This window comes from Muntiacus reevesi, chromosome 8 (assembly GCF_963930625.1).
Source record: "Muntiacus reevesi chromosome 8, mMunRee1.1, whole genome shotgun sequence".
Lineage (NCBI taxonomy): Eukaryota > Metazoa > Chordata > Mammalia > Artiodactyla > Cervidae > Muntiacus > Muntiacus reevesi.
Genome location: NC_089256.1, coordinates 91,871,209 through 91,898,692, shown reverse-complemented (window position 1 = coordinate 91,898,692; position 27,484 = coordinate 91,871,209). Strand labels below are relative to the sequence as shown.

General features: G+C 42.2%; 2 protein-coding genes across 3 annotated transcripts in view; one reads left to right on the top strand and one right to left on the bottom strand.

The window, feature by feature from the left end:
* MED12L (mediator complex subunit 12L) overlaps positions 1 to 27,484 on the top strand; it is a 343,991-nt gene that overhangs the window by 95,893 nt on the left and 220,614 nt on the right. For both annotated transcript variants that reach the window (XR_010664265.1, XM_065943498.1), the window contains exons 12-15: positions 5,700 to 5,831; positions 8,389 to 8,515; positions 10,535 to 10,749; positions 12,996 to 13,172. Coding sequence is in view for 1 of the 2 variants with exons in the window: in XM_065943498.1 (XP_065799570.1) it covers positions 5,700 to 5,831; positions 8,389 to 8,515; positions 10,535 to 10,749; positions 12,996 to 13,172 (651 nt within the window). In the remaining variant the exon portion in view is untranslated. The remainder of the gene's footprint in view (positions 1 to 5,699; positions 5,832 to 8,388; positions 8,516 to 10,534; positions 10,750 to 12,995; positions 13,173 to 27,484) is intronic.
* On the bottom strand, positions 16,740 to 22,893 carry GPR171 (G protein-coupled receptor 171). Its single transcript, XM_065943516.1, has 2 exons — positions 22,791 to 22,893; positions 16,740 to 18,324 (listed from the first exon to the last, which is right to left on the bottom strand). Exon 2 carries the CDS (start codon positions 18,259 to 18,261, stop codon positions 17,302 to 17,304), a length of 960 nt encoding a protein of 319 aa, XP_065799588.1. The 5' UTR covers positions 18,262 to 18,324; positions 22,791 to 22,893; the 3' UTR covers positions 16,740 to 17,301.

Here is a 27,484-nt window from a genome sequence, read left to right as displayed (position 1 = left end):
CCCAAATCCAGAACGTCACACTGAAGATGAGAGGGTAGGGCACTCCAATTAATAACCCCTTCCTTGAACCACTTGGGGCAGGAGAAGGAGCAGTACCCCCAGATGACGGGGAGAATGGTGGCTGGGCCGAGCTGACACTTTGTCTGAGGTTGAGAACTTCCCTTCTTGGGAGGATGTGAGCTTTGCTAGTAGTCGTGTACCTCTGACTTCCCCTTTCCTGTGTTCCGTTGCAAGCCTGTCTTATCTGCCTTTCCTATTTATGTATCTTTATGTAGATATTGAAATATTACTTTTTGCCGCAGAAAAATAAAAACAAAGCAGACATCACAAAAGTTCCACTAGTTCCACTGCTGAAAGCAGGTGCTCTGACCTCGGAGTCATCTTTGTGGACCTTTTCTCTTCCCGGCAGGTCGCCTGCTTTCTCTGATCTGATCCATTAGGTGCCTCTTTCAAACTTTGGAGAGAAAGTTTGTCAATTTTGGGAGCTGGAATGGGGAGTGTCTTGGAATCATGCTTCATGGTTGTCTCGAAGACTCAAATGTTTTTACTTTAAGATAATTTCCTTGGGCTGTATTCTTGAGATTGATTGCAGCAAATAATATGAACGTTTCAAAGACTCTTGTTTTATAGTAGAAATTACGTCCAAAAAGAAAAGAACCAGTTTTTATTCGTGCAGAGTAAAACATGAGACTGTCTGTCTCTGGTGCTTAGAAGTCCTGGTGGAAATACATATTTATTGATGAGTTAGTAAGTAAATGAGTTAGTGAGGCTACTACCTATTTTGTGGTTCTCTTTGATGAGTTATCATTAAACTCTTTTTCTTAGGTTTGTAATCTTGTTTATTGTAGCCTTCCTATAATTGCCATTTAACCAGCAGTCCTCTGCCCCTGTAATTCTTCGAAGCTCCACATTACTTAAAAAAGAAAAAATGGACTTACAGTTGCTTTACAATGGGGTGTTTCCACTGTACAGCAAAGTGAGTAGCTGTACCCCGCTTCCTGGGTGTCCGTCCCATTTCAGTCACCACGGAACATCACTTTGCATAGATTTCCCTGTGCTTTGCGTAGCTTCTCATTAGTTAATCTATTTTATACATAGTGCCAGCGCTCTATGTACAAGTCAATACTAGCCTCTCAATTCATCCAATCCCCTTGGTGCTCATTATGTTTGTTCTCTGTGTCTGTGTCTCTATTTCTGCTTTGCGAGTAAGGTCATCCAGAGAAAAACATTAGAAAAAACACGCACCCCGGTGTTCAACACTACCTGCCACTGCTGTAACAAGTTATCAAAAGTTTAGTGGCTTAAAACAGCACAAATTTACCCTTTTATGGTTCTGGAGGTTAAGGTCTTGAAAGAAAGTGTTAGTAGCTCAGTCGTGTCTGACTCTTTGTGACAACATGGACTGTACAGTCCATGGAATTCTGCAGGCCGGAGCACTGGAGTGGTAGCCTTCCCCTTCTCCAGGGGATCTTCCCAACTCAGGTCTCTTGCATTGCAGGTGGATTCTTCACCAGCTGAGCCACAAGGGAAGCTCGATTATGATCTTACTGGGCTCTTATCGAGGGGTTTGCCGTCTTGTGTTTGTTATACGGGCTTTTGGGAGAAACCGTTTCCTTCTGTTCTCCAATCTCCAGAGATCACCAACCTTCCTTAGCCTGCGTCACCTTGCTCCATCTGCAGGATCAACGAAGCGGCCCCTTCACATCTCCCCTGCCTCCGAGTCCTGTTTCCGTGGTCGCGTGTCTGACCGACTCTCCTGCTTTCCCGTTCCTTTAGAAGCTCCCCTGTGATTATCTTGGGCCTGCCCACATCTTCTGGGGAATCCCCTCTTCCTAGGCTCTTATCTCAATCACAGCTATTACACAATCCCCTTTTTTCATTTACAGTAACATACTCACACATCCTGAGCTTAGGACATGCACATCTTTAGGGTGGAGGATTATTCTGCCTACTATATACTTATTTCTCCTTTTGTTCTTCTCAGTTTTTTAAATTCCATTTTTTTCTCTTCTCTCTCCCTCCCTCTCTTTTTTTTGGCTTGCCACTGGACTTAGGAATTCTAGTTCCCCAACCAGGGATTGAACCCGAAACTGGGTCCCATCAATGAAAGCACAGAGTCCTAACCCCTGGACCACCCCTATTCATCTCGGTTTTGAAATTTAACTCATTCCTCAAGCCTTTTCTTGAAAACCACTTTCTGAAACAAACAACTAATGATTTCCTTCCATCTTTTCTCTCTGCTTCTGTTAAATGTTTTTGGCTTTCTGAGATGATTTTTATTTTCTTTTTTTAATGCATCCAAATTATTTATATACATGTATGACTGTCCCACTTAGGTGCCATATCATTGAACACAGGTTTAGTTCTTACCTTGAGCTGCTAAATTAACTCAAATTTTTGCCTTGAAGTTATTTTGTTTTAAAATAGTATTTATTAAATTTCATTTTACTTACTGATTGTTTTAAAGAAGAGGTGCTTCATATTTTTAGACATTTGTTTACAGGGTAAAAATGCATTTCAACTTCCCCTATTTGAAGTCATGATGTCCTATTGACAGTTACTCAAATTAACTTGTAATATAGCGTCTGGCAGGCAAATTGAAGCTGTCCTCTAATAATTTTCTAAAAATTCTTTAGAGCAGAGCATTGCTGGGGCTGGGGTTGATGGGTATCTGTACATGGGTGTCTGTCTGTCTGCCTGTTGAACATGTCTGGTGGGGTGTACTCTGGGGCTGGTGTTCAGAGTCAAATAAGCAGGAGCTCCTCCTTATTTTTGATAAGAAGCAGAATCTAGAAAAGACCTCTTGCTAAAACCACTTAAAATGTAAATCAAAATTTTCTGTAAATATGGGGGTAGGAGGATGTTTGAATGAATGGGAAGTTACCTTGGAACGTAATGCTAAATTTTAAAAATTTATGTTATAGCAATTTTTCAGCAGTAAAGAACAAAATGCTTTGTGACTCAAATATATAAATATATATGTAATTATTCATATTGCAGAGATAATTTGCTTTCTCTGCAGGTTGGTATAATATCACCTGATTTTCCAATATGATCTTCTAAGTTATTAAACTTTTTTAATGTCTTACTGTTTCTTTTAAAATTGGCACCTACTGAGCCTGCCTCTTATTCCTCCACTCCAACGTCCTAAAGAAAGAGTGGCACCATTTGGCAGGCTGTTTGATATTCAGAAACGAGTGAACTTTTTGGAATCTGGCCAGTGTTGGAAAATACTTATTGGTAAAATAGATTTTGAGATGTATAACTTTTTATGGACACAAACTGATTAAAATTTTATATTTTAAACCTCGTCTTTTAGCAGCATTTCTCCCTGATTTTCTTAATTCCTAATGATTGTGTTTTGAGGCCACTCGCTGCAGTGAGTGGACTGCAGGCCTGTTTCTTCATGTTTGTATCTTGGTGTCTATAAACTAGCATAGATGGATGCTCATCGCCTATGAGGGGCTTCCCTGGTAGCTCAGCTGGTAAAAAAAAATCCGCCTGCAAGGCAGGAGACCTGGGTTCAGTTCCTGGGTTGAGAAGATCCGCTGGAGAAGGGATAGGCTACCCACTCCTGCATTCTTGGGCTTCCCTTGTGTCTCAGCTGGTGAAGAACCCGCCCGCGGTGCGGGAGGCCTGGGCTCAGTTGCCCATGCGCTGTGGAAGCACAGGCGCCTGGCCTCGGTCACTTCCCGCCCCCACCTTCAGAGCTGTTTGCTGCTTTACCATGAGTTCCCGTTTCTGCTTTTCCCTCTAGAGGGTAAACTTTTTGAGAACAAGGGCCAGATCTTTAAAATTTTGGTTTCCTCAAAGACTAGCATATCCTGGGTGCTTAATAAATGTTCTTAGAAATGAATTCTCTTTTTCTTAAGACTGATTTTCTAGCATATTCCTGCCCCAAACCAGTGGTTTCTGTATGTGTTAAAAAGAAGTCTTTTCCTTTATAGTTTCTTTTCTGTGCATTTCCAGGTCTAGCAGAGCCTGTTACTTAAGTTGAATGAGTCAGTTATTCTTTGGTAGCACATTTTCATTTTGTTTGATGCAGAGGGAAAATAAAAAACTTTGTAAATGTAGACATGATGCACATTGCTGATGAATTTGTTTAAAATTGTTGGCTTTGTTTTTAAAGTAAGTTCTTTTATTCTTTTTAATATTATAAAGCTAAGCATGCAGTGCATCACTGCATTTACATTTTTGCTATTCCTGGGATTAGATTGAATCCAGGAAGGCATTCCACCCAATTTGCTTTCTTTTTAAAAATGTTATGTTCAGTCTTTATACTTTGTAATTGAAATATTTCTCTTGTTTTACATTAATAGATTCAGAGCTCTTTTTGAGATATCTGCCCTAGATAACTTAACATTTCTTTGTTTTTAAGATAAAGAACTTGACTGAATTTAGGATAGGAAGAGTAAAAATCCTGGAATAAACTGATTTTCAGGGTCTGAATTGTCTGCAGGTATCTAAAAGCTGATTAGGGGTTGTTATCCTGGGATTATTTTTGAATGTCTTCTCAGAGTCCACAAACCGTCTGAAGTGTTGTGCTAAAGTATATGTGTGTACGTGTATGTTTTTCTATGAGCCTGTGCTCATAGCTGTCATAGTCTTAATTGAACTTATGACTTCTGAAAAGTTAAGAGCCTCTCACATAGCTATATATATATATAAATGCTAGTACCGCGATTGGCTGGCCCTCTTGGCGTAGTGTTTATGCAGCTGGATGAATGTTAAAAGTGTGCAGTTGATGTTCTGTGTCTGGAGGCATAGATCCTCCCCAAGGAAGGTGAGAGTGCCCAGAAGGACCGCCCCCCTTCTTGCTGTAAGCCCCCACCGCGCCCCCGGAGCCGTGACTTGGGGCCCTGCGCCCCGACTTCTCTCGTCCTCGGCGTGTGGCCTCACGTCTAGGCCCCGGCCGTTGTGGCCGCGGCGCTGGGCCCTGCACGGGTCTGGGCTCCCAGCTTTTGTTAACTGGGTCTGCTTGTCACTCTGGCTCCTTCCTGTGCCCGTTGTTGTTTCCAAGGCAGCAGGATTCGATCCTCGTCCCAGCCTCCCCTCCAGTTTGTTCCTTGCAGTTCCTCCTTGGCCTGGGCGACTCGCTCGCCTGGCTTGTTGGGGTTATGTGTTGATTTGGGTCGTGGGAGTAAGGGCCCGAAGGGGTCAGCAGGGGAGTGAAGCTGGTACGTGGGCTTTGCACCAGCTGTTCTTTTTTAAAAATTTTTTTTGAGGTTTATATTTATTTGTGTTTTTTAAAAATTATTATTATTTCTGTTTTTTATTTATTTTAGTTGGAGGCTAATTACAGTACTGTAGTGGTTTTTGCCGTACATTGATATGAATCAGCCATGGGTTTACGTGTGTTTTTGATATTCAGTAGTCAGTTTCCCTTTCTGCTTCCTTTGACTTCCGGAGGCTCGATGGGGCCGGGTTAGGGTCTGTGCAAGTGAAGGCATATTCAAGGAAGCTCTTAATTCTCTTGGAATTGCCACAGCCTCAGCTGTTGTAAGCGATTTCCGTCCTTGTGACTAAAGTTTTACTCTCTATACCTCAATTGAAATAGATCTGGGAATGCTTTCTGAAATGACTGTAATAAGATAGAAGAGCTTCACCAGTTTAGATACTCTGCTGCCCGCGTCCTGGGCTCCTCCGCCAGGTGGGCGCCTCATGGCACACGGCTGGTACCCGTCTCTCTCGGCCCGCAGGTCGCCCCCAACGATGAAGCCGTGGTGACCCTGCTGTGCGAGTGGGCCGTGAGCTGTAAGCGCTCGGGCAAGCACCGGGCGATGGCCGTGGCGAAGCTCCTGGAGAAGAGACAGGCCGACATCGAGGCGGAGGTAGGCTTGGCCCGCTGCTGCTTATCGCTGATGCTGCTTTGGACGAGGTTCTGCTTCCTACTTTCATCGTGCTTTTTTTTTCCTTTCTAAGAGAAGAAAGGAGGAATGTACAAATTCACATAAGGGCTTCATAGCATGACCCCTCTAAGCTGATGAAGCCTGTAATTTATATTCTGGACTAATTTGCAATAAAACTTAAATGTCTGACTGAGAATGGAAACCTCCCTCTGTGAGGTTAAGACATGCACACATACATCTGTGTCTGTACGTTTGGTGTTACACACCTTCTCTGTAGATGTGCGCACGTGTGTTTAGTGAGTATGGAAATACTTTCCTGAGGCCATTGTAACTGTGAGATTACAGATGCCAGTTTGTGTTCATTTTTGAGACCGTGTTCTGGCCCCAGAGAGCGGTTAAAGCCTCTGCCGTCGATCGGAAAGGAACCGGTAAAGCTAACGCTGCCAGCACAGCTTTGCTGAAGGAGAGCGTCAGAATGAGCCCTCCTTTCTTCCCCTCTGGGGAGGAGAAGGCCTCTCAGCTGGAGACTGGGGCCTCCGGCCTCCGTCTCTCCCCCACTCCCCAGCACCCGCCCCGCAGCCTCCAGAGCCGACTTTTCACGGTGGAAGCGGATCGCACTGTCCTCCTCCTGACGCAGCTGGTGGCTCCTCCTCAGGACGCCCGGGGCCTCGCCCGAGCCGCCCAGCTGCCCTTCCCACCCCGCCCCCGCTCCCGCGGGCCGCCCTGGCCTTCCTGTCCACGCCACACTCACGTTCCTCTGGGGGCCTTCGCTCCCGCTGTCCCCTCTGGGTGACACGTTCCGTTCCCCCTTTGACACGGCCGTTCCCGTTTTAGGAGGTGTCACTCCTTGTCTAGCATCCCTGGCTCAGCACGCGTCACCTCCTCGGGAGACTCCTTCCCGCCACCTCATCCGCGCTTAGGGCACCCGGCCCGGGCTTGTCCTCCGCGGCCGCCCTGGTCTGCGGTCCTCATGGCCTTCTTTTTAGCGCCTGTGAGTGCGAGCTTGCCGACGGGCTCTGCTCACCCCGTGCAGGGCTGCATCGCTGATGATACACCTGCTTCTTAGGACAGTATTAACAAAAACGAAATAGGAGGAATATTTTCATGGACATCTCCTTTTGTTGGGAAAGCGCCTTTCACCAAATACAGAGGGTCATGTTGTTGCAGTTGGGGCTTAAAGATATTGACGCTAAGGTGTAAACCACATAGCCCCTTTTATAATGGCCAAATTAAGAAAAGCGTTTCATTGCTTTTTTCCTACATAGTTATGAATGCACTGTATTCTAAAGAGAAATGCAGTGGTTAAACTTTAGTAACTAAAATTGATTCCTCAGATTTCATTGCTTCTGCTGGATAATTTTTATTCTGTCTTCCCTTCCCTCTGTGTGTGTCCCAGAATACACACACACACACAGTCATATTCAGAAGAGGTTCACACATAGATGACTATAATTTTAATAGGTATAAATGTATCCATCTCTAAAAATGTATTCTTTTAGAGATGTTTAAGATAATTGATTTCTATTAAACGCCATATTCAAAATTTGACCCTTATAAAGAGGATGGATTGAAGAAATCATATCTAATATAATACTGTTTTAATGCTAAAATGGATAATGAAAATGGGAAGAAGCAAAGGAATAGCAAAAAGAATAGAAAATGAGGTTCTGATTGCTTCTGAACTGTTCCTTTGCTGGTCTTCTAGTAAGTTCTGACCTTAAGATTGTAGAAGTTAAACAGCTTCTCTAGATGTGTTTGTTCCCTGAACTGTGGAGATTCCGGGAGGTTCTGAGAAAGCTAATTGGTGAAGTGTGATGAGGGATAGAATCTTGTTCGAGGAACATTTGACCCATTACTTCCCAACATACTCGTAAATTCACCGCCTGACAAAAGCAAGCACAGAACAGTCAAACTCAATAACACATGCCCAAATATTTCTTGGAGGGCATACCGTTAAAATGAACTATTGACAAGTGAGGACAGCCTCAGTTTATATTTTTGTGGTTTTACAGGAGTAATGAGTAGTTTATTGCATCGTACTGTTACGCATTCAGTGGTTATTTATACCGTGCTGTGTGGCGTTTATAATTCACGCAGATAATGTTTTTCACAGGAGTTCTTTGAACTTGTTTGAGTTATTTTGGGGCAGTTGCTTCCCTGATTGTTCAGTTGGTAAAGAATCTGCCTACAATGCAGAAGACCTGGGTTCGATCCCTGGGTTGGAAAGATCCCCTGGAGAAGGGAAAGGTTACCCACTCTAGTGTTCTGGCCTGGAGAATTCCATGGACTGTCTAGTCCATGGATGGGGTCTCAAAGGATTGGACACGACTGAGCGACTTTTCACTTTCTTTCACTTTCCCTTAACTTTCAGAAATTATATTCACTTATGATGCATGGTCTTTAAATAAGTATAGAAATATCAGTTTTGCATGTTTTATTGAAGAATGTAAGTGTTAATGAAAAACCAGCATATTGCTTGACCCATTTTGACTGTACTTGTCTTCAATAATTAACTTTGCTCATTTGTTTTTAATCTCAGAGATGTGGTGAATCAGAAGTCTTAGATGAGAAGGAGTCCATTTCCTCAGCCTCCCTCGCTGGATCTAGTTTACCTGTTTTCCAGAATGTTCTTCTAAGGTTTCTAGATACACAGGCCCCCTCGTTGTGTAAGTAAAGATCTTAAACAAGGGGAGTGACCTTTTTGGGGACTGATCGTTTTTTCCGTTATCTGTAATTATCAATGTACTTTGCACTCAATACGCTGCACAGTTTACTGAACAACATCTTGTAGCCTATTTCCAGTGGATACTTTTATGACAATCTTCAAAGACTTGAACATTTCTGGAGTTTTAGTAGTTAAAACAATAGGTCAGTTCATTCTCTTGTACTTGATGGATTAATTTTCCCTTTCTAGATCTTTCTTATCAGAAGAGCGACATTAAGGTCCTGTGATGCTCACTACATTTATTGTGATTATGAACTTCTCTTCTTTTCCTGTTTTCTAAGTTTCCGATTTTCTAACTTCTAATGTTGAAAGGGGGCAAAGATAAAACAAAGGTACCTTATAAGCAGGTTTCTGACATGAGGAAATAGTTTGTGAAGACGGTTGACTGCTTGTCTATGCTGTCTTAGTTGTTGATGTTCTATCATGTTTTTTTTTGTGTCTTCATTATTCCATCGCTGGTGGGGAGTAGGGTGGGGGTGGGGAATAAACAACTACCAGTGGGTTTATACTGTGGGTGGAAACTTAAAAAAAAAATCATTTGTGTAAGCTCAGTTGGCTTAATCTTATTCTGAGGTTTTCATGTGACAAAGTACAGCAGGGAGTATATTATCTTCAGTTCAGTTGAGTCGCTCAGTCACATCTGACTCTTTGCGGCCCCATGAACTGAAGCATGCCAGGCCTCCCTGTCCATCAGCAACTCCCGGGGTCCACCCAAACCCATGTCCATCTAATCAGTGATGCCATTCAGCCATCTCATCCTCTGTCGTCCCCTCCTCCTTCTGCCCTCAATCCCTCCCAGCATCAGGGTCTTTTCCAGTGAGTCAACTCTTCGCATGAGGTGGCCAAAGTATTGGAGTTTCAGCTTCAGCGTCAGTCCTTCCAATGAACACCCAGGACTGATCTGCTTTAGGATGGACTGGTTGGATCTCCTTGCAGTCCAAGGGACTCTCAAGAGTACCTTGTGTCCTGGGGGAGACAGACGATTGGTCTTTGCTCCCCTCATCCCACCCCCATTCCTGTTCTTTCTTTGGGAAAAAGTTCTTCCTCCTGTTGCTGACTTGCTCTGGATTCTGTTTATTGCTCTGTCAGGGAAAGCTCTTCTTCTCTGAAGAGTTTACTTTCACCATTGAGTTTGGAGGTGGGCAAGAATAAACATACAGGCTTAAGATTTAGGGCGCTGAGTTTATTGTTCCCTGGGCCCATCTCTCATCTTTCTCAGTGTTTGAGTGTGATGGTTCCAGGGCCTGAGCTTTGTAGGTTTAGTCTTAGTAGTTTAATCATTTTAGACCTTATCTCAAAGGTACAGATACAGAGTTTGAGAGTGTAGATGCAATACTAAAAGTCATAAGTCAAATAGCTTACTTACGAATTTTAAAAGATGGCAGAGCTTCATCTTGGGGCCCTTTTTATTGCATTGTTCCTTGTCCTTTTCAGTGGATTCCACTCCCTGGCTTTTCTCAAATGCCATCTGAATTAATGTTCTGTTGTGAAGTCCCCTTTGAAAACGTGCACCACTCTCACCCCCACCGCCCGCCTCCCCCTAGTATACAGACGCTCACAGTAGAACAGAGAGTTATGAATCATGAATCATAGCAGTTATAAAAGTAAATCAGAGGAGAGTAATCTAGCCCTGCTTTTTTTTCTTCCTTACCTGAAATTTTGTGTGTTTACATGATTACATGAATGGCCGTTCATTTGCCAGGGACCACTACCTTTAATTTTGAGATGGTGCTTAGAACGCTGGAGAGTGTTTTGCAGGTACAGTGGGAACAGAACTGGTGTGCTGGTTCTGCGCTGAAAGCTCGAACCGTTAGCAGATTTTCCAGTAAATCCTTTATTAAAAAAAAAGAGAATAGGAAGAATAGCGAACATGTTAAGCCTCAGTCATTGTCTTTACTCTCTGCCCCCCGCCCCCTCAGTCAGGGACCCTGAATTCTTGACTGGCTCTGTTCCCTCGCAGCGGACCCAAACAGCGAGTGTGAGAAGGTGGAGTTCGTGAACCTGGTGCTGCTGTTCTGTGAGTTCATCCGGCACGACGTCTTCTCCCACGACGCCTACATGTGCACGCTCATCTCCCGGGGAGACCTGTCTGTCACCGCCTCCACGCGGCCGCGCTCGCCAGCAGGGGAGAATCCAGACGAGCACTACCCAAAGGAGCACGCCAGGAAGATGGAGGTAGGGTCCTGGGGGAGGGCCGCCCCTGGGTCTGAGCGGTGCTGGCGGGAGGGGGATGGCTTTCCAGCTGTGCTCTCTTGTTCCAAAGCTCATTTATCGCTGCTTCTCACTGACACAAGAAATTTAGACTATAATTTATACATTCTAGACTTTTCTTTCGGGTATGCTGAAACTGAAAAGATTTGATAGGCCCTCACATTTTTCCGTGAATTGGGATTATGTGCTTCCAATTCTATGTATTTCTAATCTCCAGTTTTACTTTAATGTTTAGCCTCAAATTTGGACTTGTTTTGGCCCTGACGTCATGACTGTTGTTATTCTAAGTAGCATCTTTCCCCCAGTGTCTCATTACTTATATCGCTCTTTTATACTTATATTGCTCTTCTATATGTATGTTTTAGTCATAACAGATCATATTTTCATTTCAATTAATTGCAAATTTAATCTATCAAATGTAGAATTGCTCTTTTCAGCAATTTACTTTATGGTGTGAGTATGACTTTATCATTTCCTGCCAATTTTCTGATATTTTGAACGTTGTTTCAGATACTTATAGGACTTTTCAAGGCCAAAAACATGAAGTTGGTGATGGGAAATAATAGAAAATTGTTAGAGATTATGACAGTTTCTGAAAAATAAAGCCTCATATTGGTCCTGTGAGAGTTTCAGCATATGCTGTTATGATATTTTACAGTAACGGCTATCTTTGTAATTTAAAAATGTGCCTTTAAAATTGCACACGTGGATTTATAGTTTATATTCTTATAAAGATTTTTGAAAATTACTTTTTTAATATGAATACTTTTGTTTCTAAATTTGTCCACAGTGAAAAAAAGTTGGAGTAAAACATGAAATTAGTTTACCTGCTTATGCTTTTTCCATGTTTCTCTCTCCCTCTCTTTTTTGTTTCCTGTTTTTGGACATCAAGGTGTCTTGTATGTTAAATACACTCTTAGATTTTTCTTACTAAGGCGAGTTGGTGAGCATGTGACTGGGAATAGCCCCAAGAAGGAAATTACGGTCAGTTTGTTTTTAATCAGGAAGTTTGTGTAATTTTTCCTTGAAATAGCACGGAAGTTAAGTCTTTTTTATCATGAGGACGAAGAACTTGACTTTGTAAAGCAGCGTGAATCTTAACTTCCTTTTCTTTTATTGAGGAGAAACACACTGAGGGGAAAAGAGACAAAAGATGACTTAATGTCACTGTTATGTTTTAGCTTCAGCTTCTTAATGAACTACAAAATTTATAATGTGACTTTCTTTCTCTGGCAATTATCAGGAACAGACTATTATGGCGCATATGGGCATTGACTCAGGAACTGCTAATATTTTTGATGAAGTAGACAAGAATGACTTTAAAACTGACTTTGGTTCGGAATTTCCAGTAGGTTCAACCTTCAAATTCTTATTGACCATGAACCCCTCCTTCCCCACCTCTATCCCCAGCTGTCTCCTCCTTCTGCCCCTGCCTTGTGTATTGGCATGACCTCTGTACTTGTGATGTGAATGTCTTTCTCTGGGATGGATTCCACCCCAGGCCACAGTTCATCATCTCACCAGCTGTCTCATTTCAGTTCATCCTCAATTTTGGCTGCATTGCCTCCTCCGGTAAATTAAAACACTCTCATCCTCTGTGGCTGATCGTGACTCCTTTGTTAGAGCTCATTATCTCTCAGGAATCCATGAATATCATTTCATCAGGACAGGCCATGTTGGTTTGCTGGATGTGTGTTCAACTTCTAAATAACAGCTTTCCTGGCTCTGGACTTGTTGTACATTCTTCTACTTTATCTTGGTATAATTACAACGTGTTCTTCCTCAGGGATCTCAGGGTGTAACTAACTCTTTATGAAAGCCCATGTTGGTTGGGGTACAGACTAAAACTTTTGCATCTGTTGTTCATGAGCTTTGTAAATGAATTATTTCTTTGTATATGTTTTTGTAGGAATGTAGCCCTATGAGGAAGACACTTAGTTATGAGTCTAGTTTTGTCTCTGGTCCTCTGGGGAGTGGAGCCGTGCACATTTCTGACCTGTATGTGTGGTTGCCACGCTCTCATCTTTGGAGCGGGGGATGATACTCCCGATCTGAAGATGAAATTTGTGGAAATTCACACAGTTCATTGTTTTGCTAATGGTTAAATAAGGAAAAGATATGGTATTATGAGTGTCTTGTGTGTTTGAAGTTGTGCGCTTTGGTTTTGCTCTTTCATTTACAGTCTCCAACATTTGTTTTACATGACTTAGATTTTTTCTCCCATGCCTGGAGAGTCCTGTGAGAATGCCAACCCTTCTCTGGGCAGAAGAATGTCAGTTAATGGTGAGAAGCTGTTGAAGAGAGAAAAACCAAGGGAGTTGATTTTTCCATCTAATTATGACCTCCTACGACACCTGCAGTATGCAACCCATTTTCCCATACCTCTGGTAAGTCGCGTGTCAGCCGGCAAGCTGATCCTTTCATTGTAGGGTCGTTGATTATTCAGCTGCTTGCCTGAGTACTGCATATGAAAGAGGTGAGTTTTTGTATTCACTACCTTCTTTTGTCTGTCATGGTTCTTACCATGTGACTTGTCTGCTCCTGTAGCCCACATTTGTGGTATCGTACTACTGACTGGCTAGGTTTAGCAAAAATTTCCATTTTAGTATACTTGTACTAAGAGCATCTGAGTCACTGCAAATGATGTCCGAATGTATTTTCCTACTTCAATTTGAAACTCACTAAGTAGCTTTTATGTGCACTGTATTGTGGTAGGTACTTTTGGCATTATACAGATGAGTAAGAACTTTTGAGCACAGAAAAGATGAAAAAGACAGGGAGACAAATGTCTGTGAAATGACAAGCCCCAGAATAAGTGAAATAACTTGAGTAAAAACCCAAGTATCCACTGAAAAGTGAACCATTTGACGTTCCCAGAGCGCTTCTACTACTCTGAAAGAAGAAAGATGGGAGGAGGGATCTGGTTGAAAAATCGACTCCTGCTCCATAGAAGAGGTCATATATGTGATGGACTTGGATTTCTACCTGTTGACTTTAAGAACCAGATGATAGCACATGGGAAATGGTTGCTGGGAAATTTGGTGTTTGAATCATAACAAGTGATGTGCTTTATTTTGAAGGGAAAATGAAAATTGGGTCACAATTTATAAAAAAAAATTTTTTAAATTCTTAGGTTCACCATCCTTTTTCATGGAATTTTATTTTAACTTATTTCATTGAGTCATTTTTTAAAATAGAAGACTATTATTACTACTATTCTTTTAAAAAAATGTATTTGTGAGGTGCATATTATATTATTTCCTGGATACCTTTCAGGAGTTTTGCTCTCTAGGCTAAATGGTTTCTTAAATTTGTTTATTTTTTGGTTATTTTTGAACATTCTCTGAAATGACTTTCAAAATCACTACACCCACATATATTTTTTTTCTTGTTAACAATTAAGAACCCCTTGTTAATTATCCTATGTTCGGGACTATATTGAAAGTAACTAAAATTGTGTCTTTTTCATCACTGCTTGAATATACCAGTATTTTTCATCTGCTACCTGTGAGCATCACTCATTTTCCACGTATTGGAACAACTTCACAGTGTATTTAGGGCAGCAGGAAGAGTAGCTTGATATTTTAGAGATATATCTTGAAGAATTCATGGGTGAACTATCATGATGTCTGATTTGTTTTAAACTAGCCAAAAAGATTTCATATTGAAGTCTAGAGTTGAACTGCTGTGCTGGTGTTAATGTCCTGGTTTTGGCAAATATACCATGGTACATAAGGCTTTAGCTCTAGGGTAAACTAGATGAAGAATATATGGGAACTGTCTGTACTATCTTTTTACTTTATCTGTAAATTTTAAATTATCCCCAAATGTGTATTTGGAAAAAATAGGGGAAAGGAAGCAGGTATGGCAGAAACGTGAAAATGGCTCAGGCTGGTTGAGGGTTCTGCTCGCTTCTCTTGGGCGAGCTGCGCTCTGCAGGCCTCCCCGGGTGTGTGTGGGTGTGTGAGAGCAGGGGCTGCGTGCGCATGCGCTTCTTCCTTCGGTCACGTGTGTGAATTCATGTGACCCGTGGTGACACCGCTGTTCCCAGCATTTAACGTTCTCAAGGCTGTCCTCTTCCTTAGAGGAAAGAGCGTGAATGAGTGAGCAAGTCTCCTGATGGGCTATGACGTAATTCAGCTGCGATGCGAATTCATAAAAGAGCTGCTAGAAATTTGACATTATAGGATAGAGTTTTTTAATAGCCTTCTATTGCCAGTTGTCTAGAAGCACCTTTACTGTGAGTGTGATTTAGACTAAACCATCAGAAAAGGGGAAATAAAAGCGTATGCTAGTGAAACTTGCCATTGTGGGAGCTGTGGTGAGTCTGCCTAGCCTGTTATGCACATGGGGAGAATACAAGGATATGATTTAAAAACAAAGAGTTCATTTTCTACCACCCCCGCCCCCACTGTCTCTAAAGTGTGGCTCTAGTGAGTGAAGGCCAAGAGGAGAAGACTAAAAGGCAGCTTGACTAAAAGATTCAGAAAAGTAAGCTCGTTTCATATATGCTTCTGTGTGAATGACATCCTAATCTGCTCATCAGTAAGACTCTGCTCTCAGTGGGCCGCCAAGCCCAGCTTCTCGTGTCTGGGCCTTCAGCCCGCCTCTGCCACAGGTCACCCAGGGTCATCTAGACCCTCCCTGGGTCAGACATGCCCCGGTTCTCGTGTCTGGGCATTCAGCCCGCCTCTGCCACAGGTCACCCAGGGTCATCTAGACCCTGCCTGTGTCAGACGTGTGACACCGACAGGGCTTCCTGTCGTTACCGCTGGCCAGCTGGGGTTGGTGCAGTGCCTACCACGTTAGAGGTGTAATGGGCACTTTTTGGGGTGCATTTTCTCATTTACTGTTCTCCTCAGACAGTACACCCTCAGAGAATGTGTAGCAACGCTGTGGGCAGTTGTCGTCCAAGGTTCAGCTGTCAGAAAATAGTTCTCAGCACAGAGCTAAAAAATGAGCCTGGAATTCAGACTTGTTACTTTCCAGGAACACCGTTTCTTTTTCCTTCCTTCCTTCCTTCGTTTCTTTTCTTCCCTCTTTCCTTATTTTTCTTTCTCTCTTTCTCACTCCCTTCTTTATTCCCTCCTCCCTCCCTCCTATCCTTTGAGATCATTTATTTTTATTGAGGTTATGTTGATTTATAACATTAGAGGTGTTTCACATTTTATTTCTACTGCGGTATCCCCTGCAGCATGCTCACCACCCGAAACTCAGCCTCCCTTTGTCACCAAACAGCTGATCCCCATCACCCGTGTCATCCTTCTCCTCAGCCCTTCTCTGCTGACCATACTCTGTTCTCTTGGGTCTGCGTGTTTTTGCTCAAACAACACCATTTCTTAATCATTGCAGCTAATGCAATTGCATTACTGGTTGTTTTGATGTGGGCTTTTATAAATGAGACAAACAAAAAATACAAAGTCTTGTATATGCTTATCTAAATGTTCTAGTCTTCCTTCCCTAAATAAGTCTTCATTTAATACCGTCTACTGAGTCCTTTCTGCTTTACTCGCATCTGAGAGGATTTGACCAGGGGCTGTGACCCCGAGAGTGGGGTCACGCGTACAGTGCGTGGCTGGCCGCCCCTGGGGCCAGACTCCCCTTCGGGGCCTGGGAGGCGCACTTCAGCTGAGCTCATGCCGCATCTCTTTCTAACCAGTCCTTGCGATGCGGAGCCGACGTGTCTGTTTTAAGACTGTTTGACTGGTGCTAGTCTTCCATACTTTGGATGTGAGTCCCCAAACAGCAGTTTCAGCAGTTAGTATAATTTAACGACCCCCCCACTTGAAGATATTATGGGGTGTGGTATTTACTGCTGCAAACTCAGAAGTCACTGGATTTGTCATTACTAACAGTAGAAAAATCTTTATTTATAACCTATAGGTAGAAATAAGAATATATAGTACATGCAAAAACCATGTTTTTCCAAACCTTTTTATAAGTAAAAAATTGTAGGCTATTGTGGCAGGACACACTTAGATGTTAAAAATTGGAGCATTGAGTCAAAAAGTTACTGTTTTTGAAGGGATGGATTAAAAATCAATCAGGCTCAGGTGGTTTCAGGTAAGAAATCACCTGCCCTTTTTTTTTTTTTAAAGTGATCTAAAGGGCTTTTAACTGTGTTGCTAAAGGGCTTTCTGGCGACTCATAGGGAGTATTTTGCATATTTCTCTCAGAAGTCAGCTCCAGGCCTTTAAATGAATACCTAATGAGTATTTCAGACTCTGTGTCATAGAACTCATTTAGGTTTTAAGGATATTGCAGGGTTTATATTGGCTCAAGAAGACTTTTTAGCTTTTTGGGTTTTTTGTACAAACATTTGTGTTAAGGAGCATCAACAACCACAAGAGTAGAGTTGGGCTTGTGTTCAGAAACAGTTTGTCAGTAAACCAAGCCGCATTTGCCCTCTGCCTGTATTTTTACTTACGGAGGCTCTTTTTCCCCTCCTTCCCAGGAGTTTGTACACTTAATTGTCTAGTGCGGCAAGAAATTATAGCACGAAAAAAATCCCGTATTTTATGCATTGTTTTCAGGCCTTGATTTTTCTTTTTGAGCCTTGGACTCCTTATGGGAAGCAAACGTCTCAGTGATCTTTAATCGGAAAGCCTTTGAGAGATGATAGTACAGGATTGGATCGAAACACAGGTTGGACACAGCCAGGAGCAGCGTGGCCTCTTTTGCTTTGAAAAGTGAAATCCTGGTGGAACAGTCAGATATGACCTCTGTCTGGCTGAGCGTGTATGGGATTCGGACAGCGTGATAAGGAACAAAGCAGATGATGTAGCCTGAGGTCACCAGGAGTATACTGACGAGGGCTCTCTTCACGTTTGGATAGTTTTCATTATCTCTGTTTCTGTAGAGCTGTCGAATTACAAGGCAGTTAGATATTAAGATGATGGCTGAGAAGTTGAGGAATATTGCTACACTTATGAAATTTGTCAGCAAATGCCAGTTTCTTCCAAACTCCTTTTTGAATTCCATGCAGCCCACGTTGGGCTTTTCCTTGATGTCTTTGATGGGAATGATCATGTTTGGCACCATTATAAGAAGGACCATTAGCCACACAACAGCTGATATCATTTTAGCAAACCCAGGTTCTTGTATTCGATAAATCTTGCAGCTGTATGTCAACTGAAGACAGCGATCAATGCTAACGAATGCTAAGAAGATTATTGATAAGTACATATTAATGTAGATGAGGCAGGCTGTCACTTGGCAGTGGAATATTCTCAGCTTCCAGGGTGCGACGCCCAAGTCAACAGTGATTTTCACCGGTAATGCCAGAGTGAGCAGGAAATCAGCTGTAAGCAAATTAAGTAAGTATATGCTCACACACCTGTGATTAGTGTTTTTCTGTATGAAAGCCCAGGTTGCAAAACAACTTCCAATAATTCCAACAAGGAAAACTAAATAAAAGAAATATGTGAATGGCTCCAGGTCTCTGTAAACTGGGCAGAGGGTAGAACTGTTGGTCATCTTCAAGACAGTAGGGATGATCGTCCAGAAAGAACAAAACAAAGACAAAAAGCTCCAAAGAATCTGTTAAAAAAAAAAAATGAATGAGAGGGAAGGGAAGTTAGTAATTCAAATTAGAAATTGTTTTCTTCAAACACAATTGCATTCCCGAAACCATGGTTGCAGTCACTCTGCTTCTTAGAATTTTATTGGTGAAGTTACTTGATGTGTGGATTGGTGGGAACACCTTCGATTATGAGGAAGGAAGCCTGGGGTTTCCATGGTCTGATTTTGTGATTTTGGGAAATCCCGTTATAGGTTGCTGCTAGAAGGGATATTTTTGACTTCACACTTGTGCATCCTGATAGCTTGTTTGTAACCAGTTGGGTTGGAAGTTAGTGTGTAGAGGAGATAAGTGAACTGCATTTCTGAGAAATAGAGAGAGGAAACAAAAAGGTTTGGTTGCGGTTGAGCCTGAATTTTGCTCTCAATGAGGCTTCCTGGCTTTTGTTTTCACAGGTTGATAGAACTCTTCATGCTGGAGAAACCTAGGTGGAGAGGGGAGGTGAGAGTGGGCAGAAAATTGTACTAAAATCTAAAAGATTTTCATTTAAATAATAGGCCTTTTGTTGTGTACCAGAACATTTTTACAATCAGAGTTTCATTTTCCTTTTAGCAGAAGAAGTTGTAGGATCAGCATCTGGTCTTTGCCTGGTGTTCTGGATTATGTTGGTATAGACCTGTCCTGTCTGGTTTGGTAACGTTCAACCACAGATGACCACGAAGCCCTTGAAAAGTGACCGTCCAAACTGACCTGTGGTGTAAGTGCAAAGTACACACTGGGTCTTAAAGAAGATTTAGTATGAAGTATTATAAAGAGTAGTTACTCCCCGCACTATTCTTACAACATTTTACATTAAAATTTTAAAACCCAGGGTGTACTTTGCCCTTACAGCACAGGTCAGTTTGAACTGATCACATTCAAGGGCTTAAGGAGTAAAATTGTGCTATTTTATGCATGCAGTGCAGCAGTTAGTAAAATGTGTCAGTAATTTTTATATTGAACATATATTGAAGTGATATTTTTGATACATTAGGTTAAATATATTATTAAAATTATTTTCTCCTGCTTTTGCTTTTTTAAGTGTAGCTGCAAGATAGTTTTAAAGTAGCTTTGTGGTTTGCTTCATATGTCTCTCCTATGTGCTTGCGTAGATGTTTCCTGGTCAGTGTAGGCAAGAAGTTTGACCAGGATTATATTTTAAAGGCTTCTAGGGCAAGGGTATATGACTGTTGGTTACAAAGTTCTCAGGAGAGAAGCTCAGGTATATATAGAGACGTATCAAAACGTCTAACTTTAGCCCTTGAGGGTTTTTTCTTTCTTCTTTCATTGTGGGTTTCAAGGCAGTCAAGGACAGATGTGTAAGTCCTGCCCTTGGAACCACTGTGATTATCAGTGATAGTGGCGGAGTCTTGTCATGTTCCCTCCAAATCTGGAATATTGGATGATTTATAGTGTAAGTTAAATAAACTTGGCTTCATAAACTCATGCTCTTAGGGCTCTGGCACCCTCCTCATGAATATTAAACAACTTCCTTCCTTTGATTTATCTATCAGAAGTTTGGTTTTGTGTTTTAGCAAGAAAAAAACTCATGTGCAGCTTTTAAAAATAGCAACCAGTAACTTTAGGGGCTAAGAATGCCACTTCTCTGAAACATCCTTTTAAAAAAACAAAAACTTTAGAAGCTTTTTTGAATCTTAATTCTCCTAATTATTTAATGATGCATTGGTTACATCTTGGGGTGAAACAATATGTAAGTGGATGAATGAGGCAGATGTATATAAAACTTTCTAAATTAAAGGCACATTTAAAGAGTACATGTTTTTCCCATTTCCCTACTTGAGATAGGGCTTGAGAGTCCAGCAATAGCATCATTATGTACTAAACTCAGTGAAAGTCATAAGACACATTCTTTGTGTCTGGTACCAGGCCAAATACCTTACATGTACTTATTTAACCTTTTATTATTTCTATCATGTAGATGTTGTCTCCCTTACCTTTTTAAAACTGGGGTATGGAGGTACCTTATAAAACTAAAAATAGAGCTAGTGTATGATCCAGTGAGCCCACTGTTGGGTGTATGCTCCGAGAAAACCATGATTCAAAAAGACACATGCACGCCACTCTTCACGGCAGCGTTGTTTACGGTAGCCAGGGCGTGGAGCAGCCTAAATGTCCGTGGGCAGATGAATGGGTAAAGAACATGTGGTCCATATGCACAATGGAATATTATTGGCTATACAAAGGACCGAAAACAGGTCCTTTATACCCTGTTTTATGGATGAGAAAGCTGAGGCGCCGTGAGGCTGAGTAGCTTGAGGCTGTACAGCTGGTAAACTGTGGAGCCAGGATTCCCAGCCAGCCAGTCTGATCTTAGAAGCATGTTCAGAACCGCTTTGAAGCTGTGTCCGTTGCTACTTTTTTGAGTAATAACTTTTAGTGGCGTTTATTGGTCTACAGAGCTGTGCTGATTTTGGTGGTACAGCGAAGGGAATCCGTTCTACGTACATCGGCTCTCTTTAGATCTTCCCCCTGTGAGTCCTTACAGAGCCCTGAGGGGGGTCCCCTGCGCTTGCAGTGGGTCCTGTTAGTTCCCCGTCTTGTACACAGCAGTGCGTTTGCATCAGCCCCAGTCTCCCAGTGTACCCCCCCCATCCTTCGTAACCGTGAGTATGTTTTCTACGTCTGTGACTTTCTGTTTTATAAGAGGTTCATTTGTACCGTTACTTTCAGATTCCACATGTGAGTGGTATCATATGATGCCTTGTCTTATTTTTATTATAATATCAAACCTTTACTAAGTGCTTACTACTGTTAGGAACTATAGTCTAAAAATTTTCATGTCAAAGAGCAGAAAGAAAATATTCATTCTTAAATGTTCCCCCTCAATACTAATGAAGGACATTCAGGCTCTGTGTGTTTTGATGTTTCATTTTACCGTAGATACATTAAAAAAACAAATGTCGGTTCTGTGTTTGAAGCCTCAACCTGCTGCTCTTTCAGAATTCCTGTCCGTGGTCTCCCCATATCGTCTGCACTGTCTCCCCCCCAGCTCGGTGGTTTAGTTGGTGGGATCGCTGCTGTTCCGGGAGCACCTCCTTCCTTCCTGTGTACTTTTTGTTGTGATAGGGCTTGGGGCTCACAGGACTGCCAGGATGCAGGGAACCCTTGTTGGTAGCATTTGGTCCGGTCTCGGGGTTTGATCACACAGCGGTCTGGCGCCTGGCTGTTGGCCAGGCTTCCCTGGCTGGGTGGGGCAGACTAGGGTCCCGCCTTGTTGGCCATTTTCTAGGCTCTCTGCCTCTGTCCTTCCCAGCCCCCATCCTGCCTATCCTAAATGCCCAAAGGAAGCCCTTCAGATCTGAAGTCTGCTCTAGGCTTTACTGACTTCCTTATGACCTGACTTTGGCTGATAACCATTTAATTATTCACCATTTATTCTGAACATACTTTTGTCCTCTGGGTCAAAAGCTAGTGTTGGTGTAGACGAGCCCTCACCTCCCACCTTTACAGAGGTGCCAGCATTTTGGCCTAGGCGCTTGTGTTTCAGATGTTACATTATAATCGTGACACACAATGCGTTTCTTTGAGGGCCCCTGTTGCTCACACAATTTTACAGTAAAGTCTCATTTTATAGGTGACTATGTGGTAAAGAGAAGGATTAGAGAATTAGTTAGTTTTGATCAGTTAGCGTACTGTGTATCTGGAACTGACCACCCGTGGGTAATTTATTTAAAAATAATTACAGTGTAACTCTTCATTCCATAATGCTTGAGAGTCATGCAGGGCCTCCCAGTTGTTTTTCTTGAACCTCCGTCTAGCTTGCAGTGAAGCCCAAACTTCTCATTTAAAATTTTTGGTCATATCAGAAATTTAACAGTTGTTAAATTACACTGGAATAGCATTCTTTGTTTTCCATTGTGAATTTGAACACTGAGTGCTTGATGAATATATATTGTTTTAACCAATTATTAGCCTATGGAAATCTGAGATGCCCCGGTGTATTCCAGCAAAATCAGGAAGAGATTTCTATTGTTGCCTTGTTTGAGAGTGCGCATCGCTTAGAACCTCGTGAGATAACTCATCGGCTGTTCTTTACAGAAGTCACAGCAGAGTTTTCCAGAAATCACCTCTCACGGTGTTTGTAGAGCTGTGCTGTGCCCTGAGGGGAAGGACTGCGACCCAGCCTGCACCCATCCAGTTTAAAATCGAGTTACTGACTAGTGAGGCCAACCCATCAGGAAGCAGTATTCAGCGTTGTGTGAATTAAGCCGTCTTTCTGAAAGCGATGGGTGCGGGCTTCAGGTAGAAGAAAATTACAGTGGAGCTCACACTGAGAATCTATTTGGAGTTTAATCATTGGTGCCTCCTTGCACAGCACCCTTGTTACAGGTTGGCATTTTCGGCTCGCATGGTTTAAGCGCTGAAAATCATAGATTTCCCTGCCACGTAAAGACACTGAATATATTAAGCATTTAGGAAGACATACCTGGAGGTGTATTCTCTCTGCTTCGGCGGGCCTGGCTCCAAGTCTTCAGAGAAGCACGAGCTGTCTGGCTAGCTTCAGCGGCAGTAGGCCCGCTGCAGGGCTGCCGGCTGCACTAAAAATTTCCTTTCCTTTTTGTGTGGTTTTAAAATGTTGCGTATTGACGTAGATGAGACTGTGGTTTGCAGATAGTTTAACTGTATTTTTTTCTTTTCTTTTTTTAAACACATATTTTACCTTTATGAAAGCCTCCTCAAGAAGTTCTTTTCAATTTTGTACAAGGTTTCTTCAACAGTTAAGATTTGTTTGTTCTTTTAGAGGAAAGAGTTTTATTCATCTGTTGTAATACCTATGTTTTTTTTGAAATCACCCAAGCTGTGTTTTTCATCGTAATGAATTTAAAGAATGCCAGTTTTTGCGTCTTGAATGGTGTTATGAGTTAAAGATACCAAGCTCTTTTTTTTTTTTTTGATACCAAGCTCTTTAAGCAGAATTTCTTTAGTATATATACTGACAGTCATCAGCTTTCAAAATTATAATTTAAAAAATGTTTGCAATTTTAATACTGCTGTGAGACATCTATTAGCATACAGAAAATATGTGATTTAATAGAGTCTGATACAGTGTTTTTTTAAAATTTATCTTCATTTTTTGTTCATTTTAGAAGAATCTGGAAATATAAGAGGAAAATCATCATGTACAGAGATAATCACGGTTAACGTTTTTTCTGCATACATTTTTTGGCTTTGTTTTGTTTATTTATTTATTATTATTATTTTTGTTTTGATTATTTTAATCAATCACTTAACCCTTTTCTAGCTGTGCTGGGCCTTGGTCGCCGTGTGCATGCTTTCTGTAGCTGCTGTGGACGGGACTGTTTTCTCGGTGCCGTTCACGGGCCTCTTACTGGGGTGGTCTCTGTTGCTGCGGAGCGTCGACTCTGGGGCGTGCCAGCTTCAGCAGTCGCAGCTTGCGGGCTCTGGTTGTGGCACTCACAGGGTTTATTAATTACCTTGCGGCGTGTGAAAACTTCCTGAACCGAGGATAGAACCCATGTCCCCTGCATTGGCAGGCGGATCCTTAATCACTGGACTACCAGTGGTGATTTCTGATGATACACATGTTAAAATTTTCCTATAAGTATGCTCACATCATCTCACACCATCTCACGGAGGATGAAACGGTTGGATGGCATCACTGACTCAGTGGACCTCAGTTTGCGCAAACTCAGGGGGATAGCGAAGGGCAGAGAAGCCTGGCCTGCCGCAGCTGACGGGCTTGCAAAGAGTCAGACACGGCTCGGTGACCGAACAACGGCGTGCCCGCATAAAGGTGTTGCTGAGTTGTGCGTACTGGTTTGTAGCTGGGAATTTTTTTTTGTTCAAAAATGTATTGGGCCTGTTTCTCTAAGTTATGAGAGTTAGCCTGCAATGTTCTTTTGTCAATTTGGCCATAACGGCATAATGAATTGAGACAGGTACTTAGTAATTAATAACGCATGAAAAGGAACCCTCTGGTGTACATTCAAATTAGATAAATGTTTGTTCTTCCTTTGAGGGAGTAAGTAGTGTGGTCCAAAGGTGATGTGTCAGGGCAAATCATTGCCTGATCACTTGGGGTGGGGTCTGGATTTCTGTTGCTTCATTGGCCTAGTGGGTACTTTGGTTTTCTGTCTTTTTCTCTTAGTAATTCTTAGTTTTCTAAATAATAGTTAGAAGAAGCTTTGCTAGGATCTAAAATACATTCCTTTGGCATTCACTCTTCAAAAGAAAAACCTCTATAAGACTAAAGGGGAACTGTCAAACTGAAGGGAACTTAGGGTGGATCTAGGGAACTTTTGAAAACAACAGTTTTCTATAAGGACACTTACGATGACACTGTCCGTTGGTTTCAGATACCCTGGTGGTCTTTCAAATTCAGGTAGTTATCATTTTGCAAAAGAATAATTTTTATGTATATTCACTTAGAAATTAGTGGGGAAAAGTGCCAATCTTTCTCAAACTTTGTATTTGATTTGGGTTAGGAACCAGTGTTAACTTTCATCATAATAGGAAATGCTCTCTCTTTTAAGACACTAATATGTGCATCATTACTGGCTAGGACTCACTGAAAAATGCACTTGTATTTTGTAGTAGTCAAGGTCAATGAGCAGTTATGATCAGGGCTTACCCTCACTGGGGGATGGAGAGGGTGACATGGAAAGAATTGGATGAGATGCAGGTGGCTGCCAGCTGAGTGGTGACTGGATTTAAAATAGGGTGCGAAGGGACATTGCATCAAAGGTTTTGGTAAAGTTTCTCTTTCTTTTTTTTAGTTAGACATAGTCATATGTGTACTTCCCTCTTCACTTTGGGGTATGGATAGAATTAAGAAATATATTGAGCTGTTCTGAGTTTGTGTGTGTGTGTCTGGGTTGCCAAGTATAAAAGAGCTGAAGTCCCTTAGTTCTCCATGTTCCATTTCCTTTGGGGAATAACGAGAAATCAGTCTTTTAATCTGGAAAAGGGCATGGCAACCCACTCCAGTGTTCTTGCCTGGAGAATCCCATGGACTGAGGAGCCTGGCGGCTGCAGTCCATGGGGTCACAAAGAGTTGGACACGACTGAAGTGACTCACACAACACACAGTCTTTTAATAGTGAAACTGAGCGTGTTCTTCCTCATTCCTGACAGTGAGCTTGAGGCAACCTGGAGTTTTGTGGAAGTTTCTTCACAGTGGAGGAAGCATTCTTTTTTTGGCCTGCTGTCCGGTGTTGTTTTTGTCTTTAACACTAGTTCCATTTAAATTTCCATAAATCACTTCTTTCTGTTTCATTAAGGACGAAGGCTTGTCAGGGGGTATTTTCTTAGCGTTCTAGGAAATTGCGCATCATCACTAACCCAGTATTTCAGAAACCCAAGTGGGAAGAAGTGAGGGGAAGTTGTTTTCCCCTACCTGGGTTGTGGCAATACTTTTTATTTAAGAAATGACAAAGCGTTTACTTTAATGAATATTTTGTATGTTTAAAAATTGAATGTAAATTGCCCCATGAATTGACAAAAAAAGATCTTTTTGTAGTCTCTCCTTTATCCACACAAATGATAGTTTTGATCTTGTTGAATGCAAGTACCAAACAACTGTCTTTCATTAGAAGCATCATTCTTAATGTGTAACATTCTCAAAATTTGCTTTTCAAACATAGCATGGTAGCCTTTGGAATTAATAAGGAAGGAAGGAAAAAAAAAAGATTGTTGGGTTAGGTAGCCACTGCCACAGCCAGGAACACATGTTTGGGAATTTATTTTCTTTGAAGAAATCCATAAAATAGAGGAGCTTTTTCTTTTTACAGATGGGGAAACTAGGACATGAGGGAATTTGAGGCCTTGCTCAGAGCTGCATAGTTAGACCCCAGGTCCCCCAGCACTTAATTATTCTAGTTCAAACGGAAGTGTTGGATGGAAAATGTGGTTATGAGAGAGCCTACCAGGTCAGTCGTATCCCCCCCCACCTGCAAACACACACAGATTTAGTGTTTGCAGCTGTTAGAACTTTAGCGCCGCTGGTCAGTGGAACAGGCACCTTTGAGCCGCACTTTCCTCTCGGAGTTTGCAACTTGAGATGTGGACAGCTCAAAATAGTTTGCATCCTGAAAGTTTTAAATGATCTTCAGGCAGGAGGCTGTTCTTTGGTTAACAAATGCCCATATCTGGAGGATTTCTCCAGCAGCTTCTGTGGGTCCAGGTCACCCTTCTCTCTCGAGTCATTGCGCTTTAGGTTTGCATTTTGAAAGTGTTTTTAAAGGTGGATAATCCCCTTTCCCACCTGAGTTAGTCCAAAGACATTCTTTCCTAACTCTCAGATTGGTAGCTTCAGATCTGACAGTGACAGATGTGATTAGACAGAGTAGTTTTAAAGTCAGATATAGATGCAGAGCAGCTAACAGGTTACAGTCTCTTTCCGCATTGTGTATATTCTGCTTCAGTTTTCCCTTTTGAATGAAGTGAAGGGTAAAAATTTGGGGATATTTTGAAGACAGAGGTGTTTTGCATCTTCTTAAAATGTGAATTTGATTGCAGGGGTGTCTGAGTCTATGGAGTCACTCCCCTGTCTGGTGCTTTTGATTTTCCGCCTTTTTATTGGCTGCCCAGTGTTATCTGATCAATATGCGATTGATCTCATCTTTCAGTTGGGAGGTGTGGATGTGCTATTTGGTTCATGTTTATAAAATAATTAATAGCTGGGGAAGTCCCTTAAAAAGAACTTTTAAAGGTTATCTTGTGTCTTTTTAGTCACTGAAGTCCCTGTCCTTCCCCCGCTCCCCGCCCCCCGCCGCTTGAGTATGATATGATCAATTTCTTGTGAATCTTTGTTTTTTGGTCAAGTGGTTAAGAAAAATTCTAATAGCTATTTCTTGACTACAGGCTGCCTCCTTCACTTCCATCCTCCGGAAAGTGTTCGTTGCTTTTATAGAAGGTCGCAGCGTAGAAGGCATGGGCAGGACAAGACAGGGCTGAGGGGTTGCGGGTGGACTGCGGGCTGTCAGAGCCTGTGGGGGTCCAGGAAGTGGTCTTTTAAAGGCCAGAGGAGGTGAAGAGCTGCTCCTGAGACGTGAGGGAGCGGAGGTGGGCTCGGGGAGGGTGCACGCACCTGGGCTGTGGTGTGGGGAGGCTGTCTGGCAGCTCTCAGTCTGGGTCGCAGAGTGTGTGTGCGGGGTCTGT

Excerpts from the sequence above, each read along its gene's own strand:
- GPR171 (XM_065943516.1), bottom strand. The coding sequence starts at position 18,261 with ATGACCAACAGTTCTACCCTCTGCCCAGTTTACAGAGACCTGGAGCCA.